Here is a 20,534-nt window from a genome sequence, read left to right as displayed (position 1 = left end):
AAGGGCCAGTCAGGCCACACTTGTGACCTGGGACTGCATTAGCTCTCTACAGTTTTCTCACCCCATCCCCAGTACTCCCTGTTTAACCTGAGGCCACTGAAGATGCCCTGAAGCACTGGCTCCCCAAGGCTGCCATGGATAAATCTCCTTCCCTGTCCTTCACTGAGTCTCTGAGTCTCTTTATTTGGCTTGATCCTGGCGTGTTAAGCCTGGCTTGTGACTGCCCCTGCCCTGCTTCCCCTGTCCACAGAGAAGCCGCCAGGGCTCCAGTTCCCCAGGGTGAGGCTCTTCCCCTCTCTGCCCCCGGCCTCAGGGCAGGTCTCCATGGAACTCAGCAGCTCCCCAGTCTTCTTGGTCACAGCAGGCACTTGGGGACTCATGGCATTGCACCAGGCCAGGTACTGGACTGCTCTCAAGATACTGACATTAACCTCAACTGTAGATGCTACAGGGCAAGGCAACAAAACTGGTGCCAAAGCTCTAAGAGGAGACAGCAAAAGGCCCAGAGAGCTAGCAGCCACTGCTGCTGTAGGAGCAGAGGTCAGGGTGTCACCTCCCCCAGGCCGTGTGCAGCAGCACGTGTGTCTCCCCCCACCCCTCTCAGAGACCAACAGGACAGGCATGCCTGATCATGCATCCTCATCTTGACTCAAGTTCTCCCCTCTCTCCTCCCCCTCCTGTGTTTAGCCAGGACCCAGGCCCAACATGGGCAAAAGAAACATAGGCACCCTCAAGCCCACAGGTAGACTCACGCTGAGGGCAACTAGCTGACACCTAAATAGTAACTTTGCTCAAGAATACCCTGATACTTTGGTTGAAACACAAACCAATGATAATAGGCAGAAAGAGCATGCCTGTCTTCAGGGGTGGCACTGCCCCTCAGGGATCCCAGGTGAAACCCCAGTTGCATTCCACATTAGCATCTTGGGATGGATGATCGCCCGCCCTCTAATTACATCTCTAGATAAGCCTGAAGTTGTAATCTCAGCTCCATTTAAAATTGATATGATGCCCGGATCTACTCTCAGCTATACAATAACAAAATAATTATGAGCTGTCAACGGCACATTAGGCAACAGCAAGCAGAGCTGTACTCCAACCCGTGCATGACAGACAAATGCAGGTCTGACCTGCTCCCCTTCCATGATGTGGTGACAATAATTCCATGTAAACTGCAGGGCGTGGTGAGGCCAGACCAGTCATTTATAGCTCTGAATCCCCAACAATGGACAGAGCTGGTCTCTGGTGGTGGTGGTGTTTTTTTAAACTGGTGGAAAAAGATGCTTTTGTTTTCTGGTATTACAAAAGGACCAACCATGTGTGTCCAAGTGTAAAAGTAAATTTGCTTACTTAAGTGCAATTTGCCAGCAAGGCAATAAAAACCCAACTGTGCTCCAGACCCCAGAAGCAGATCTGTGCTGCTGCTCAGAGTAAACACAGCAAAGGACCCACCCCCAAGGGGGAACTAGCTAATCTTTCTTTTCTCCTCTCCTCTCCCATTCTTTCCCTTCCCTGACAGTACTAGAATTTGAACTCAGGACTTCAAATTTGTTAGGCAGATGCTGTTCCACTTGAACCATGATTCACAGTCCTTATTTTTTCTTTAGTTATTTTTCTTGTCTTTTGCTTGGGACCATAACACTCTATACCTCCTTTGTTGAAGTAAGGAGGTTGGGTCTGGCTGGTGCCGTATTGGCCACATGGTGCATGGTAGAGTCTGGCATCTTGTCTTCATGCTGGGGGAAGAAAACCACCTGCCTCTTAAGTGATGGGCTTGCAGGGGCAGGCACTTGGCTGATAGGTTACTGAATGTGTCAGTCCAGTGCCTGGGACTGGGAATTTCCTGAGGATCTGCCCCCTGCATGGTTAGGCACAGACCAGCCTAGCTGCCATAACGCCATGCCACGTGGATCTCTGTGATCGTGTCCTGTGCCCTGTCTTCTGGCTCGTCTCCAGTCATCATGGCATCCCAATTTAGCTCTCCATTGGAGCTGAATTGGATTGTTAGTATTGTCAGTATTGTTTTGTTCTTTCTTTCCTCTTTAGCCTGTTTCCTAGCTGTGTTATATCTATTTGCGTGCTGCAGGCCCTTTGTAACAACTGGCTGCCTGTAGCCTGCTAACTGTATAATAAAGACTCCAATATTCTATATTTCAAGATGTGGCTTCTGGGATGATTCACCTTACAACAGTGTAACTGGGATTACAGGTGTGAGCTACCATACCCAACCCTAAGAGGTATTCCTGAATCCAAAAAACAAGAACTCTTGCAGGCCAAGAGCTTCAAAGTGCTTAAAAATACTGATCAGCAATGCAAACTCCTCAAAGTCCTAAGCATTTTAGCAGAAAATTCCAGAAAACAAAAACAAATCATTCAAAAAATTTAAGAAAAAATAATGTCCCCTAGCTTCACCCAACCTTAGCTTACTCTACAGTGAGTTTTCAACCTGCAGACCCCAGGCCTCTGTAGGATGTGCACATGTATGATTTGGGGAGACAGCTCAGAGCTTTTGGCTCCAGTGACTGCATAGTGGGCACCACACTCCCCTCACTCCTGGGGACTAGAAGGGTCCACCTATGAGACTCTATGCAATGCACAGCATTGCAATGGTTTTGCCACTGTGTCTTCCTCCACCTGCTGGAATTTTCCTGAGCCTTTGAAGGCCAGCTCTAACACTTCCTGTACAAAGCCTTTTGGAGGGCTGGGCCTCCTTCCTCCCTCTGAATCACAGGCTGCCTCCACCCCACATTTAACAAACTGATGGTACTGGTGTCCCCTCTGTTGTCTCCCAGGGTGACTGACACCTGAGGAGGTGGGGCTGGGCCGTGTGCACTAACTGCTCCTTCAAGCCCCCGTGGCACCTAGCAGAGAGCTCTATGTATTTTGTTGAATATAATCCCTCTGTCTCAATATTAACAAGAAACCAGCCCTCTGATCATTGAATTCTACAAGAAGTTTCTGGAGTCAGCCACACATAAACACATAAGACAGGTCCTTGTTGGAGCAGCTGTGGATGGAGGATGGGTTGTTTGTACAACCCAGAGCCTCTGCTTCCAACTGTGTGTGAAATTCAGTGACTAGACAGGCTCTTGGGGACTTAGGGTGTGGCTCAATGGTAGAGTGCCTGCCTAGCAAGCTCTGAACCTAACCAACCTCTTGAAATGGAAGGAACTGCACAGAGACAGGATTGTTGAACCTCTGGAGCCAATCACAGTGGGGCTCAGTGTCCCTCAGGCTGAGCTATCCACTATCATGAAGTGCTCTTCCAGGATCTAGAACCCCAAATCCATTAACCTTAAGGAAGTCCATTTAGGAAGACAAGGAATTACTGGGATTATTTACTGCAAGTCAAATAACAACCACTTTCAAATACTTAATTGCTGGGTTGGGGGAAATGACATCAGAGACATCGAATGCTCCCACTCCTGCACATCTGGGACCCAGAAGGAATCACCTACACCTGGAAGCAAAGCAAAAGGCTAGGATGGTGGAGACTACTGGTTCTATGAGGACAGAGAGGCCCTGTCCCCAAACACTGATGGTAACAGAAACACCACTAGCAAGTAGGGGGGAGGGCGGGAAGGCAGGCTGCCTGAGGACCCCCAGGGCTGGAGGAAGGATGCTGTGGGGAGTCCCCAGGCCTGTGTCCCTGGGCCTCCTACCCACACAGACCCGGCTGCTGAGAAAGCCACAGGGGCTTGTACGAGAGCTCAGTGCCCAGCCTGTCCCCTGCAGGGGGAGAGTGATGGATGACAGATGCCCCTGTTGGCAATGTTCACCCTGCTCCAGCCAGACAGCAAAGCCACATCAGGGCTATCAATGGAGTTCTGGGACTCTGACTTTCTACCATCTCCCTGCCCTGAGCAAGCAGGTGGGGTAGAAAGCCAGGGAGGGATCTGACCAACCAATCTAGAAGATGCAGGGGGCTCCAACTCCCCAGGTAGTGTCAGGGGGTTCAGAGGAGAATTGCACCTCCTGCTCCCCCAGGACCAAGCCTGGACTACAAAGTAAGACCTTGTATCAAAAAAAAAAAAATGCAATGAAACCTCCCCCATCTCAAGAATTAACTAATGCGGGGCTGGGAAGGTGGCTCAGTGGTACAAGGCTTGCCTTGCATTCATCAGGCCCTGAGTTCGATTCCTCAGCAGAAAAAAAGCCAGAAGTGGTGCTGTGGCTCAAGTGGTAGAGCCCTAGCCTTGAGCTCAACAGCTGAGGGACAGCGCCCAGGCCCAGAGTTCAGGCCCCATGACCAACCCCCCCTCCAAAAAAAATGAATTAACTAATGCCTGAAAGCTCCTCAAATGTGGCAAAGTAAAGCAGCCAGAGAAAAATACAGCATTAATTCACAAAGAATAACAAGCAGACTGACATTCACTGCTTATCTGAAACCAGGGAGGCCAGAAGACAGCGACATGTTTTTCACTTATGGAAAGTGTCACCTGCCAACCCTACAGCTGTTCAGGTATGGTGGGTCATACCTGTAATCCTAGCATTCAAGAGGCTGAGGCATGAGGATGCATTTGACAGTAGCCTATGCTACAGAGGCCCTATCTACAAACAAAGGCAGGCTAAAAGTAAAAAGATGGACTGCAGGTATGAAAACAGAACAATGGAACCTGTTGAATTGTTTGAAGAGGGGAGAGGTCGGCAGAGTAACAGAGGTGGGGAGATTGGTCCAGATGCATTGTTTTCATGTGCAGAAATGTCACAATGAGCCCCCCTCTTTAATATATGCTAATAACAAATTTAAAAGAAAAGAAAATGGACGGGCACACTAGTTATCATGAAAGACACCAGAGAAAACTCAAAGTGAATACATGAAAATATCTTTTAAGGTAGCCTTGGGGCAAAGAGAATTACAGGCCATTCTCATTTGCTATAGTTCAATGTATGAAATTTTGTCTTTAGGATGGTGCAAAGCAGATTTTCCTGGGTTAATGAAATGTAGCAAGGTGTCTCTGGTGATGCAGGGCAGGAAGGGCCTTGAGCTGCAGCTTCTGCTTAGCCACACAGATCACAGGTAAGAAACCACCCAATACTCCATAGCGCTGGATGTCTTGGGAGTTAGGTGGATAGTGCAGGCATGTTCAACTTAGAATATTTTCACTATGCAACAAGTCTACTGGGACCAATTCCCATTGTTAAGTTAAAGAACATCTGTAAAGACAGAGGGACGTTACAAAATGACAAAGGTCCATCTACCAGGTATATGTAACAATCCTAAATACACAATAGCTTCAAAACACACGTAGGAAAGGTTGACAGCACCAAGGATGAGGTCAAGTTGGTGACTACAGGTGGGTGCTTTCACATCTTCTCTCAGCAAGACAGGATACACTATCTCCAACTAACGGCCTCCACTACAGCCCAATACTCAAGTAAACACAACAACAGTTTTCTCACCAACATGGGACAACAAAATAAATGTACAACAAATTGATCATATTCTGGGCATAAAACAGACAGTAATCTTAAAAGAACTGAAATTGACGGCAGAAAGATAACAGGAAAATCCCTGAACACTTCGAACTCACAATGTAGTTACAAAAATAATCCATAGGTCAAAAAAAACCATCTCGTGTTCGCTTCGGCAGCACATATACTAAAATTGGAACGATACAGAGAAGATTAGCATGGCCCCTGCGCAAGGATGACACGCAAATTCGTGAAGCGTTCCATATTTTTATAAGCAAAAAAGAAAAAAGCTGGAAGTGGCTCAAGTGGTAGAGTGCTAGCCTTGAGCTGAAGAGCTGAGGGACAGCGCCCAGGCCCAGAGTTCAGGCCCCAAGACCGGAAAAAAAAATTAAAAAAAAAAAAAAACCATCTCAAGAGAAATAGAAAATATACAAAACTGAATAAAAATTAAAACACAATATATCAAAATATGTGGACACGGCTAAAGCAGTACAGAAATTTTTAGCACTTAAAAAGTTTATATTAGGAGGGCTGGGAAGGTGGCTCAGTGGTAGAGCGCTTGCCTTGCATGCCTGAGGCCCTGGGTTCGATTCCTCAGCACCACATAAGCAAAAAGAAAAAAAAAGCCAGAAGTGGTGCTGTGGCTCAAGAGGTAGAGCGCTAGCCTTGAGCTGAAGAGCTGAGGGACAGCGTCCAGGCCCAGAGTTCAGGCTCCACGACCAGACCCCCCCCCCAAAAAAAAAAGTTTATATTACGGCTGAGAAAATAGCTTGGTGGTATAGTGCTTGCCTAGCATGCATGAAGTCTTGGGTTCAACTCCTCAGTACCATGTACACAGAAAAAGTCAGAAGTGGTGCTGTGGTTCAAGTGGTAGAATGCTAGCTTTGAGCAAAAGAAGCTCAGGGACAGTGCTCAGGCCCTAAGTTCAAGCCCCAGGACTGGCAAAAAAAAAAGTTTATATCAGAAAAGAGGACAATAAAAATAAGGGCTGAGGATGCAGCTCAGTGGTGGAGGGCATGCAAGGGCCTGGGTTCCACCCCCAGAATCACAAGAAATAAAACCAACAAGATAAATATGTCATAAATATGAATAAAACAATTAACTAAAACATAGCAACAGTTAAGTAAAAATAAATAATATATAAATAATTGAAGGCAGAAATAAAATTGAAAACAGAAAAACCACAAAAGAGAAAAAAAATCAATGAACTAAGAATCCGATTGTTTTAGGTTAGGCTGAGAGGGAAGAAGAGGATGACCAATAATACTTCGAGAGTCTAACAAAGGCAGAAAGAAGATACAAACAGTAGATGCCGGGAGCAAGGCAGGCAGAGGTAATACACCCTTGCTCAATATAGTAACACTGGAAGTTTTGGCCATTGTAGTAAAGCAAGAAAAAGAAGTAACAGGCTACCCAGAGTGGGCTTGTGGCTCTGGTGGTGAGTGGCCACAGATTCTCAGTTTAAACTCCAGTTCCACCAGTTAAAAAAAAAAAAAAAGAAGCCACCGGCTCACCAGTGTAATCAGGAAGCTGAGATCTGAGGTTTGTGGTTCAAAGTCAACCCAGACAGAAAAATCCCATGAGGTTCCTATCTTTAACAACCAAAAAGCCAAAATGGAATTGTGGCTCAAGCGGTAGAGCACTAGCCTTGAGCAAAAAAGTTATCCAGACGCTGAGTTCAAGCCCCATGACATTCATACATATGACATTCATACATGTGTGCCCCGCCCCCCCACGAATCTTATTGTCCCTACTTGCAGACAACACGATGGTCTCAGGAAATGACAAGGGATGCACAGGAAACCTCATGCCCATTGTGCTTAGCAAGGTCAGGGATGCAGGACCAAGACACAATCAATCACATTGTTCTCACTAACAATGAGCGTGGAAATTGAAAGCAAAAGTGCACTATTAGTCACAGGGGCTTTGGTGCACACTGGGTGAGACCCAGAAGATCCACAAGCTGCAGAGTGGAAAGGCTGGTGGATACAAGAAACTCCAGATTACAAGGAAGATATCATGCCCAGAGTTGAGAAAATTCAACACCCTGAGGAAAAACACCAGTGTTCTCCAAGTTCTTCCACAGCTCACAGCAAGTCACAGCTCTGCCAAAATTGTATGGACAGAAGCCCATGATCACTACAGCAAGTGTGTGAAGGACAGAGTAACGTGGGGAAGTCATTTCTGAGGTTTAAGCTCACCCACACAGCTGTAGCCACGCTATGAGCTAGTATTATGGCACAGACAGAGGGATGAATGGAACAGAAAAGAGAGCTCAGGACACAACAATGCATCCTTTAAATGAAGTTACCTCAAAATAAGCCATATACTTAAATGTAAGACAGAAAAACGATAATACTTTTGTCAGAGAGGAGAGAAGAGAGACAGGGGAGAGAGAGAGGAGAGACAGGGAGAGAAAGAGGAAAGACAGGGAAGAGAAAGAGAGAAACAGGAGGAGGAGGAGCAGGAGGAGAGGGAGGAGGAAAGAAATGAGAATGAATCTTTGGGATCTAGGACTAAGCATACACTACTCCCTTTTAGAAACAGTATATGTTAATCGCATACAAGACAAAGGACTAGTATCTAGTATACATAAGGAACTCCCCTAACTCAACAATAAAACACAAGCAACCTAATTAGAAGGAACCTCAATTAGAAGGAACATTTTACTGAAGGAGATAAATGGATAGCAAATAAACCCATGAAAACACATGCACATGAAAACAAGAAGGGGGGGGGGGAGGGGGGAGAATTGGGTGGGGGAGGGGGGGGCTGGATGTGAAGGGTAAACAAAGGAGGAGGCTGCAATGCTTGATAAGAAATGCACTCATTATCTTGCCCATGTAATTGTAACCCCTCTGTACAGTATGTTCACAAAAAATAAAAATAAAAGAAAACAAGAAGTTACCAGGACATACTTATAGTATGAAGACTGACATCATGAAGCACAGCTGAGGATACAAAGAAGCTGTCTCTCTCAAACACTGTTGCTGAGACCTAGAATGGTGCGACCACCCGTGAAACAGCCCCACAGATTCTCATAAACCTCAAGTCAACATTCAACCCAGTAATTGTAGACTGGGGATTTTTATCCTCAACACTGGAAAACTTATGTGCATATAGAACCAAGTAGAAGAATGAGAAGAGATTCTTCAAAATGGGCACAAGTTGGGAACAATCACTGCTCGAGTACCCAGTTAAGCCAGGAGCTGGTGGTTCATGCCTGTAATCAGAGGCTAAGATCTGAGGATCGCAGTTCAAAGCCAGTCTGGACAGGAAAGTCTGTGAGACTCTTATCTCTAATAAACCATCAGAAAACCGGAAGTGGTGCTGTGGTAGAGTGCTTGTCTTCAGCTGAAGACTGAAGGACAGCGCCCTGGCTCAGATTCAAGCCCCACAACTGACAAAAAAAAAAAAAAAGAGTGCCAAGTTAAAGGGTGAACTAGCTGGCATAAAAAGAGCAGGAGTTACTGATAGAGGTAACAGATACACAGAGTCTCCAGGGAATTCAGCTGAGTGATTAAAAAGTCAATTTTTTATTTTTTTGCTGGATGTGGGGCCTGAACTGTGGGCCTGGGCGCTGTCCCTCAGCTCTTCAGCTCAAGGCTTGCGCTCTACCACTTGAGCCATAGCACCACTTCCAGCTTTTTCTGCTTATGTGGTGCTGAGGACTCGAACCCAGGGCCTCATGCCTGCAAGGCAAGCACTCTGCCACTGAGCCACCTTCCCAGCCCTAAAAAGTCAATTTTAAAAGATTACATTCTGCATGAGTTATTTTATATAACACTCTTTGTTTGTTTTAGTTGGTTGGTTTTTTTTCAGCCTTGCTATACCACTTAGGCTAGCCTCAAACTTGCTTTGAAGTCCAGATTAGCCTGGAACTCACAATCTTCCTGCCTCAGTCTCCCAAGTGCAGGATTACAAGTATATATTATCACATGTAGCTGTAGCTTCATTATATGTGTGTGTATGTGTGCAAATATAATTTTTTTTTTTTGTCGTGGGGCTTGAACTCTGGGCTTGGGCACTGTACTGCCCGGGCTGGCTTTGAACCGCGATCCTCAGATTGGAATGTACACTTATACAACCACTTTGGAAAGCAGTCTGGAGGGTCCTCAGAAGCTAAATACTGACCTCCCTTATGACTCCTGAGTAGCTAGGATTACAGGCATGAGCCACCGGCGCCCAACGAATATAATTTTTGTGCTGGTCCTAGGCTTGAACTCAGGGAGTAGGTGCTTTCCCTGAGTTTTTTTTTTTTTTTTGGTCAGTTGTGGGGCTTGAACTCAGGGCTTGGATGCTGTCCCTAAACTCTTTTTGTTCAAGGCTAGTTCTCTATCACTCTGAGCCAAAGTACCACTTCTGGTTTTTGAGTAGTTAATTGAAGGTAAGGGTCTCATAGGGACATTTCTTCCTGGGCTGGCTTCGAACTGTGATCCTCAGATCTCAGCCTCCTAAGTAGCTAGGATAACAGGTATGAGTCTCTGATACCTGCTGGATGTTCTTTTTTTTTGGTCTTTTCTTTTTTGGTACTGGGGATCGAACCCAGGATGTTGCAGTAGCTGCTAGACAAGTGCTTTGCCACTGAGCTACAATCCAGCCCTGGATGATATTCTTGAAATGACAAAATCCTAGGACTAGAGAATGGAATACCAGGGCTGGGAAGAAAGCAGAGAATAGCTGCAGAAGAGTGGTTTGTGGACTTTCATGTGATGGTGGAAATGTCTCTTCACTTCATCAAGGTCAGTACCTTCCATTTTTCTGTACTGGTACTGGGGCTTGAACTCAAAGACTCATGCTTTTACTTGGCTTTTTCAGTCAAGGCTGGTGCTCTACCACTTGAGCCACACCTCTATACATCTTTTTTTTTGTTGGTCAACTGGAGTCTCTTGGATTTGTCCTCTGAGCGGGTTTCCAACTATTGTTTCTCAGATCTCAGCCTCTGAGTAGCTAGGATTACAGGCATGAGGCACCATGGCTGGTTCCACTACTTATGCATTTTTATAAGATATCAACACGTAATAGATGTGGAAGGACAGTATGTGTGATCTCTGTGTTTCTGTTACAAGTACAATTACCTTAAATGTTTAAAAGGAGGTCTAGGCAGAGTAGGAGAGACACTTGAACTTATAGGCACAAGAAGGAACTTCCTGAACAGAGTCCCAAGGTCACAACAAATTGGAGAGAGACTCGACAAATGGGACTACCTTAAAATAAAAAGCTTCTGCACAGCTAAAGCTATCGCAACAAAGCTAGAAAGACAACCAACTAACTGGGAAAAAATATTTACCAGCAATATATCAGACAAGGGGTTAATATCCAGTATATACAGGGAACTCAAGAAACTAATCCCTCCCAAACCTAACAAACCAATTACTAAATGGGCAAGGGAACTAAAGAGAGACTTCTCAGATGAAGAAATAAAAATGGCAAAGAAACACATGAGGAAATGTTCCCCTCCCTGGTTGTGAAGGAAATGCAAATAAAGACAACTCTGAGATACCACCTTACCCCAGTCAGAATGGCCCACATCCACAAGTCAGCCAACGACAAATGCTGGAGGGGATGCAGAGAAAGAGGAACCCTATTACACTGCTGGTGGCAATGTACACTTATACAACCACTTTGGAAAGCAGTCTGGAGGGTCCTCAGAAAGCTAAAGATTGACCTCCCTTATGACCCAGTCATACCACTTCTAGGCATCTATCCTGAACAACAGGAACCAGTATACAAGGACACGTGCACCTCCATGTTTATTGCAGCACTGTTCGCAATAGCTAGGATATGGAAACAACCCAGATGCCCCACCACAGATGAATGGATCCAAAAATTGTGGTATCTATACACAATGGAATATTATGCAGACATTAGAAATGACAAAATAATGGCATTTGCAGGGAAATGGATGGAGCTAGAAGAAATCATGTTGAGTAAGGTAAGCCAAGAGCAAAGAGACAAACGGTACATGGTCTCCCTGATAAGTAGATGTTAAATCCAAATGTTAGGTGATACGACAAAATTAATAGGACTTAAGAAACAAAGAACTTCCACTCATCTGGTCAAACCACTACTAAATAACCCCATGCTGCTGATCACATGTATGGTGTATAGACCATTATATGTTATAGACTGTGATAGACAATTTGCTCCAGGATGAGTTTGTGACTTTAAATGAGCATCACTATTCCACAATACTGTGAAATTTGGGAAATTATGTAATCACTTAATCACAAAAAAAAAAAAAACACCAGAAAACTAGAAGTGGCGCTATGGCTCAAGTGGTAGAGCATGAGCCTTGAGCTGAATTGCTCAGGGACAGCTCCCAGGCCTAGAGCTCAAGCCTCACGACTGACAAAAAAAAAAAATCTTTCATGTAATTGTTTCTAACATATTTATAAGATTATGTCTTTGTTGCTTTGTATGTCCCTCCCCCATGGTATAACCCCTGCTTTCACTATATATGATGTTGGTATATGTGGAGGGGAAGGGAAAAAACAAATCGTTAAAACAGATACAGGAGGACCCATTGCAACAATGAGATGTACAAGTCGTTATGTGGAAACGAACTTTACAACTTTGGTGGGGGGGGGACAGGGGAGGGGGAGGATACGAAGGGATGGGAAGGGGAAACAAAGGAGGAGGCTACAATGCTTGGTGAGAAATGTACTCATTATCTTACCCATGTAATTGTAACCCCTCTGTACAGTATTTTCACAATAAAAAAAAATAAGTTTATAAAAAAATAAAAATAAAAGGGGGTCTAGGGACATGGTTTGAGTGGGAGGCCCCAGCATCAGCCTCAAAAGAGAGGGAGGTGGGATGAAGGGTGTAGCTGTGCAGTAAAGCACTTAGTACCTAACAAGTGTAAGGCACTAAGTTTGAGCCTCAGCACCGCAAAAAGAAGAAACGGCCCAGTTTGGTTTCCAGCTTAGTGGGCACCAGAGCTTACTAATGAGGTCACTGACCTTGAGTAGATTTGAAACTTCAGGTTCTTCATTTCCCTATTGGCCAACTGGAGATATGAAAATTCAGTGCCATTTAGGAAAAGGTCTGGACAGCACAAAGTACTTTCAAAATAGCCCTTTACACAAATCTCTATATAAGTATCATTCTGAACAGAATTATTCAGATGTCCACAGCGATTTACTTAAAAAATGTCCAGAGCAATTTACTTTTTAAAAAATCTTCTTTTCCAAAGTGATCTGGCCAAATAAAAACAAGGCTCAGGGAGAGTTTTGGTTTAAAACTAAAACATGAGTTTCTCACCAATTATTGAAACACATAACAGATAAAGTGAGTTTTACACAAAATTTTTAATGTAGGGTTATACTTAGAGGCGGGAGAGGGAAGGAGGGAGGAAAAATGAATATAGCTAATAAATCTTGTTTCTATTGATAGGCAAGCAACTAAAAGCTTATGTTTATAATGCATGGGGAAAAGGTTAGGGCATTTAGACAAGAGATCTGTATTTTTAAATACTTGTTTTCTAAATATTTTTTCTCCTGAGTTGAAAGGGAGAGCGAGCCAGACAAATCTGTCAAGACCAGGAAAGCTGCAAAATTCGAATCAGGCTCTGGGATCAGGCAGTTGGGCCATAGGCTTGAAGCCACATCAGTCACACTTTCCCCCAGAAGATGAGGGGAGTGTGGAAACAGCCCATTCAGCCCCAGTTGAGTTGCCTAAGGCACCTTGTCATTCAAGTTCCTAAGCATTTGGCCAGAGCCTGACTCACCCACAGGCTTGGACAGGTGAAAAGGATGGACATGGTTTTATCATTCCAATTGTTTTTTTCCTCTTCATAATCCCAAGGGAACCTATTTCTGTTCAAATGAAACATTTTAGAAACAAAACTGTAGACATGGGGGAACCTGCCTGGAATTCTGGCACTCAGGGTTCCCGCATGACCCCAGGGACCCAGCAAGACTGCCCTGCCACTTCCTTATGGTTAGAGTGAAACTTCCCAGATGGGTTTATCCGACTCTTGGCTAAATTTAAAATCCCCCCTGGCACTATAAAATCTAGTCTCCAGGCAGGTTTTCTGGTATGAGACTTCTCTCCACCCCTGGCTGACACAACTTTTCTCAGACCCGTAATTTGGTATCTCCAAAAAAGGGTTTGGGAAAAAGTGAGGGGGTGGGGGCCAGGAGGGAGGACAGATAAGAAACTCCTTTCCCCTCCTTTCCCTTCCTCCTCTTTCTTTGTGGCCCTTTTGGAACATGCTCACACAAGTGTGACCCTGGGTCTCAGATTGTCAATACTAGGGTGTTTCACACTATAAAAGCAGAGAGACTATAAAAGCTTGGAGAGGTAACCTGTTTGCATCTGATTCACACGGATAATGCAACAATGGGGAATATACAGCCACTGAAGGGTTATTTGTTGAGTAGATTGTTAGTTCTCAATTTTTAGGCTTCATAATGACATTGTGAATTATGTTCTTAAAAGGAACGCTTGAATCTTGTATCCACATATACCAAAATGTCTCCTAACCCCAGTGGAGCGTCTGGGCCGATACCAGGTCAGGGGTGAAGGAGTTTGATGACGGCTGGAAGGCGGGAGGTGGGTCCTTGAGGGTTCCTCTCTGTCTTTTGCACATGTCTGATATTAAGACTGGTGGCTTTCCCCCCTCTAGCCGACACAGCTCTTAGGAGCTAGCTCCCAGGCGGGCAGGGCAAGTTGGGCACCCTCACCCTACGCAGTTGCTTGGTAATGGAGCGCTAACAGCGCGATGGCGCGTCCAGGGGTGGCGGGGATGGGGTGTTTCTCCAGCACGAAGCTGGGTCGGCTTCCACCTGCACAGCGCCCAAGCACCAGAGACGGCAATGCCAGCAGACCCACCGGGAGGCGCCGGGGGGCCACGCTGCCGGCGTCCCCGAAGCTGACCCCTCGGAGACCGCACCCGGCACCGGGCGGCCGGGACGGATGGACAATGGGCCGAGGCAGGCCCGTGAGTGGCAGCGCGCGGGGACAAAGGGGGCGGGCCGGGACCCCGGCTCGGGCGTGCGGGGTGACCCGCGCACCCCCCCCCCCGGACACAGGTGTGCGGGCGGGGGCGGGGCCGCCCGGTGCTCACCTTGAGGATGTTGTCGAAGATGGTGTCGCGGAACTCCAGCAGCGCCTTCTGGTCGAACTCGCGGCCGTGGATGATCCGCATCTGCTTCAGGAAGGTGGACTTGCCGCTCTCGCCCGCGCCCAGCAGCAGGATCTTGACCAGGCGGCGCACGGCGCGGCGCTCCCGGGCCAGCAGCGCGTCGATGTCGCGGCTGCGCCGTCGGGCCTCGCGCTCCGCGTCGCGCGCCGCGCCCGCCCTGCGCTCGCGGGCCCCGGCCTCGGCCGGCAGCAGGCAGCGGCTGAGGGTCCGCACTACCCCGGACATGGCCCCTCAGGCCGCGGCCGCACCCCACGGGGGCCCGCGCGCCATGGACGCCCCCGCCGGCACGGGCGAGCCGGGCCAGGCGCCGCCCCGCCCGCCGCTCCCTCAGGCCGCGTCCGCCGCCGCCGCCGCCGCCGCCCGGAGGCCCGCACTCGCTCCGCCGCGGCTCGGCCGGCAGAGGGGCGGGGGACGGAGGGGAGGGGGTGAGTCAGGGCGCGGCGGGCGGGGCGGTGCCGCGTGAGTGCCCGCGGATTGGGCCAGCGGCTTTCCGTTCGGCCAGTAGAGTTTTTCTATTGGTCTAGCTCGAGTTGTAGGGCGGGCTCTTCTGCCGCCCTCGGGGCGGGGTCGGTGCCGAAAGAGGCGGGATCTTTGTTGTGGAGTTGCTTCTCATTGGATCTCCGGGAGAGGTTCTTTCTTTCAGAATGAAAGGGAGGCGGGGTCGCTGGAGAGGTGGAGCGGCCGTCCGCCATGACCAATTATAATTGTCCCAAGAGCGCGTCCATCACGATGAACGGACATGGGATTGGAGAATTCACGTTACAGGGTGTGGCCAGAAGTGCCAGGTGTACAGAAAGCTGCTCGCTTGGTTCCCAGGTTGGGTCAGCCTGTGAAGACCAGGATCTTCCCGGAGTCCACAGGGACGTGGCCGGAAAGCTAAGAAACACCAACGAGATTCAGCTGCTTTTGTTGTGTTGAAGGAGAACGCTTTTCCTCATCTTATTCCTTTCAAAAACACTGGAGTCGGGGATAGGCCATACATTTTAAACAAATGAATCTTTGAGGGTTGCATGAACCTCTTGAGTGGCTTTTTAAAAAAGCGAACTAGCGGGGTGCCGGTGCTCACCTGTAATCCTAGCCACTCAGGAGGCTGAGATTTGAGGATCGCGGTTCAAAGCCAGCCCGGGCAAGAAAATACGAGAGACTCTTCAATAAACACTAGACAACCGGAAGTGGCTCTGTGGTTCAAGTGGTAGAGCACTGCCTTGAGCTGAAGAGCTGAGGGATAGTGCCCAGGCCCAGAGTTCAAGAGCCCCCCTCCCCAGCAAGCGAGCTAATCACCAAAACTCTTTCCCCAAGACAGTCTTATATAACATAGTGATGGGAGTCTGGAGTTTTAGGGCCTGAGTTAAAAAAGCACCACTTGATCACTGTACCATTTGTTTAATAATAATAAAAAACTATACCTGTATAAAATTTTACACAGCTTCCCTTTCTTTTCTAAGTTTCTGTTCCAATGACTCTGAAGATATGAACTGAGAACATGACCTGTAAAGCAGCATTGTGCCAGCCCCAAATATATTCTTGATATGTCAGCTGATCTTATGTAGAGTCTCTTTTGAGGGGGAGGTACAGGGATTTGAACTCAGGGCCTTGCACATGTTAGATAGGCAATCTACCACTTCCCCCACCCTCCCAGCCCTGATATTATTAGATTCTTAACCTGTCCCAGATTTATTGAAGCTGAATCCTTACCCTGCTGCCACTCTCCTCCCCCACAAGTTGCTCAGCTGATTGATTAGATTGAGTAACCAGAATCTTGATTATCTTGTCCCTTATCTTCTGTGACTGTGGACAGGTGAATACAATGAAGACTAGCAGAGAAAACAAAATAAAACAAAACAAAACTGACCTAAGGCCATGCAAAGCCTGGTTTAATTTTGCTTTTTTACTATAGCATTCTGGTTCTAATTTGGAGTGTGGCCAATTAAAAGAACAATTAATGCATGTGATTCCATTAAATTTTATAGATAGTTTTTGCATAATCATGAAAACAACAGGTCCTAGGGACATGGGAGGGAGCGTCGCCCAGTGGTAGAGTGACAGCCTAGAAAGTGTGAGGCCACTGGGTTCAAAGCCCAGTATGGCCAATAAATAATGAAAAAAAATTGCAGCCTACACACATATACACACACATGTGCGCACATGTATGTGTGTGTGTGTGTGTGTGTGTGTGTGTGTGTGTGTGTGTGTGTGTGTGTGTACTGAGGCTTAAACTCAGGGCCTGGGAGCTATCCTAAGTGTTTTTGCTTAGGGCTGGCACTCTATCACTGAAGCCACAACTCTAGTTGCAGCTTTTTTGCTGGTTAACTGGAGATAAATATCTCACAGACTTTCCAAGTTGGTTTCAACTTATAATTCTCAGATCTCAGCCTTCTAAGTAACTAGGATCAAAGGCATGAGCATCAACTCCTGACTACCACAAATAAATTTACACATTCATCAAATCACTGAAAGTAGAGACTAAAATCTCAACCATATAACTATGATATTCGAGGATTTAACTCAAAGATGTAAAACCTCATAGTACTTTAAATACTTACTAGTCGGTCATTATTTACATAAAAGCATAGGTACAAATGCTGTAACCCATGTAATGAGATTGTATGTTACAAATCAATGCATTACCCAGTATATCTGTGAAAAGTGATTAAAAAGAAAGTCTGGTGCTGAGGGATGTATTTCAATCAGTAGAATACTTGCCTAGCATTCACAAAACCCTGGTTCAATCCCCAGTATTTTGGAAATGAAAGCCTCCTACAGAAAGACAAACTCCAGTACAGTATATTATAGTATTATAATAAAAGTGAAATGAAGAGCTTAAAGAAGGTAATGTTTCTTAGACAAAAAAAAAAAAAAATAGGGAAATCTAAGCCAGTAAAGAAATGACTGGTGGGGCACTGGTGGCTCACATCTGTAAATCCTAGCTACTCAGGAAGCTGAATCTAGAGGTCTGTAGTTCAAGGCCAGCTCAAAACAGAAGAGTCTACAAGAGTCTCTTTTCAAAATAACCAGCAAAAACTGGGGCTGGAGATGTGGCTCAAGAGGTAGAGCACCAGCTGAGCAAAACTTAAAAAAAAAAAAAGGAAACCAAAACAAAACAAAACAAAAGAAACATGGAACTCAGACCAGAATCTCTTCTTTATTCAGTTGAAAAAAAATTAAGAAGTAATTCAACAGGAAAGTTTCAGCAAATAGTCCTGACAACATTTACAAATAGCTTTACATCTTTATAAATAACTTGATGCCTGCATTTAATCATTAAATATTTTAAAGGGTCACTTACGGTTTTTGAGTGACAGGTTATGGCATTTTTATGGGAGAAATTACAGGCTGTGAGTGGTATCTAAAGTGGAAATTGATGAGGTCTCTGGACACCTCCTTTATATTTATCAAGGGGCTAACATGCTTGAAATAACTGAGTGACCTCCATACCGAATAGTAATCTCATAATTACACCTTACATTTATGTGGCAGCCTACCGTTTTTAAACTGTTTCCACACCCTTGATCTGGTCTCATGTTTCTTTTGTGTGGCACTGGGAGGGACGAGAGGCTAATGTGGCTACAAGAGCAGAATTAAGTCCCAGGCTGGATACTAAATTGCAGAACCTGGACGGTCATGCAGCCTGACTCAGACATTGTCCAGCTATCAAGTGAGCTGGGAGGAGAAAGCTTAGAAACTTGACTCCACCATCTAGTTCTATGTGACCTTGACAGACTCACTTTTGACATCTCTGAGACTTAGTTTCCTCATCTGTAAAGATAAATGTTAAGTAAGTAGACTGCTCTAGCTCAGAGCCCAACACTTAATACACACTAAGTTGACACGTTACTGTTATTGTGAAGCTTTGGGAAACAGACACTACACATTAAAATAATGATGTGGTGAGGAATCTCTTAAGTCTAATACATCATATGACATTAAAAATGAAAACCCAAGGCCGGATGCCAAGGGCTCACATCTGTAATCTAGCTACTTGGGAAGCTGAGATGTGAGAATTGCAACTCAAAAGCCAGCCAGGACTGGAAAGTCTGTGAGACTTTTCTCCCAATTAACCACCAAAGAGCCAGAAGTGGAATGTGGCTCAAATAGTAGAGCACCATCTTTGAGTGGTAAAGCTAATGAACAGCATACAGGCCTTGAGTTCAAGCCCCAGCATGGCCACAAAAACAAAACAAAAAAACCTCAAGGGACTGAAAGAGTTGCTGTTTAGTATGTGGAAGGCCTTGGGTTTAATCCTCAGCCCCAAGAAACAAAACTAAACAAGCACAGCGATGCAAGTCTACAGCCCAGCTACTCCAGAAACCAAGGTAGGAGGATTCCTTGAACCCAAGCAAAGGGGTTTTTGTAAGAAGAGATCACAGCCAACGCACAAAGGGCTGACCACAGGAGGACACGGGAAGAATGCATCAAAAAGCCAAAAGGAGGATGCTCACACCTCATGGGGACATAGATTTCTGGAGTTTTCTTTGGGTTGGGGGACGGTACTGGGAATTGAACTTACTAGGCAGTGCCAGCTCTACCATGTGAGCCACGCCCATACCATGTGAACCACGCCCACAGCCAGACCACGCCCCGGTTGCCGAGCCACGCCTCTACAGCGAAGCCTCGCTCCTCCCACTGGAGCCACGCCCTCAAACCTTTGCTTTATTTATTAGAAAAAGTCTTGCACTTTGGCTGGGGGCTGGCCTGGGCCTATGATCTTCTTACTTCTGTCTCCCACCGAACTGGGACTCCTCATCCCCTGAATTTCTGTATATATATATATTTGCAAAGATACTGTACAAAGGGGTTACAGTTGAATTTCTCGTTTTAAGGCAACCAGTCTGCATTGATGTGTTATGACCAATCAGCTGACGAATACAATGTACTTCAGGATGAAGGAAAACAGTATCGAGGAAGGTCTGGGCTGGGCTCTATGTCTTACCTGTAATTCTATCTACTCCGAAGTCGAGATCTGAGGACTCTTGATTAAAGCAGAAGAGTCTGAGAGAAGTCACCTCCAGCAGAATGTGGAGGTAGGAAGTGGCTCAATGATAGAACAACAGCTAGATAGAGCAAACAGAGTGAATGGGAGGCCCTGAGTTCAAACCCTGGCACGACCCGCTCCAAAAATAATGAAAAAGGAGATCTGAGATACGTATAGAAATTGTTAGGATGTTGCGAATACATAATTAACCCTTACAAATGACTGTATTAACACCAATAATTATTTTACTTTTCAAAATTAAGAAAAAATAGAACTAAAATTCCAGACACAAAAGACAAAGGAAGGAAAGAAGCCATGTTTAAAATCTCTGAATTGTTTAAGACAAGGGAATATTTTGATTAACATTAAACTTTAACTAATTAAATACGTTCAAATAGCTAAGATAAACACAGAAGGAAGAGAAATAGAGTATGTAAGTTCCACTCTATCACAGGGAAGTGAAGAAAAAAAAAGAAATGCAGTTACAATAGGGCCAGGGAGTTGGTTTGTGGTATAACATTTGCTGAGCATATGTAGGGCCCTGGGCTCAATCTTTTTTTTTTGTCAGTTGTGGGTCCTGAACTCTGGGCCTGGGCGCTGTCCCTCAGCTAGGATTACAAGTATAAGCCACCACAAAATAGTTTTTTTTTTAATATAAAAGAATGACTAATTATAAAAAGAGTAATTTTAGCTGGGTACCAGTGGCTCATGCCTGTAATCTTAGCTACTCAGGAGGCTAAGATCTGAGTATCACAGGCAAGAACGTCCGTGAGACTTATTTCCAATTAACCACCAGAAAACTGGAAATGGTGCTGTGGCTCAAGTGGTAGAACACTCACCTTGAGCTGAAGTGCTTCAGGGACAGCGCCCAGGCCCAGAGTTCAAGACCCACAATGGATTAAAAAAAAAAAAAGGAGTAATTTTTTTTCTTCTTGCCCAGACATTGCTTTTATTCCTCAAAGATTATGTATAAAATATATGTGGCACATATTAATA

At 45.7% G+C, this 20,534-nt stretch overlaps 1 protein-coding gene and 1 non-coding gene across 2 annotated transcripts in view; one reads left to right on the top strand and one right to left on the bottom strand.

Annotated features, from left to right (window-relative positions):
* Gna12 (G protein subunit alpha 12) overlaps positions 1–14,918 on the bottom strand; it is a 76,399-nt gene extending 61,481 nt beyond the window's left edge. Inside the window, exon 1 of the mRNA XM_042686604.1 lies at positions 14,489–14,918. Within this exon, the coding sequence (XP_042542538.1) occupies positions 14,489–14,791 (303 nt within the window). The 5' untranslated portion in view covers positions 14,792–14,918. The remainder of the gene's footprint in view (positions 1–14,488) is intronic.
* On the top strand, positions 5,579–5,685 carry LOC122113925. Its single transcript, XR_006148486.1, has one exon. It is a non-coding gene; the product is annotated as a U6 spliceosomal RNA (small nuclear RNA).
* Positions 14,919–20,534: the final 5,616 nt, after the last annotated feature.

The sequence above is a fragment of the Dipodomys spectabilis genome, unplaced genomic scaffold, assembly GCF_019054845.1.
Source record: "Dipodomys spectabilis isolate Male_0828 unplaced genomic scaffold, ASM1905484v1 ptg000098l, whole genome shotgun sequence".
Taxonomy (NCBI): Eukaryota; Metazoa; Chordata; class Mammalia; order Rodentia; family Heteromyidae; genus Dipodomys; species Dipodomys spectabilis.
Note: the sequence above shows the minus strand (reverse complement) of the source record. Positions and strands in the feature narration are given on the sequence as shown.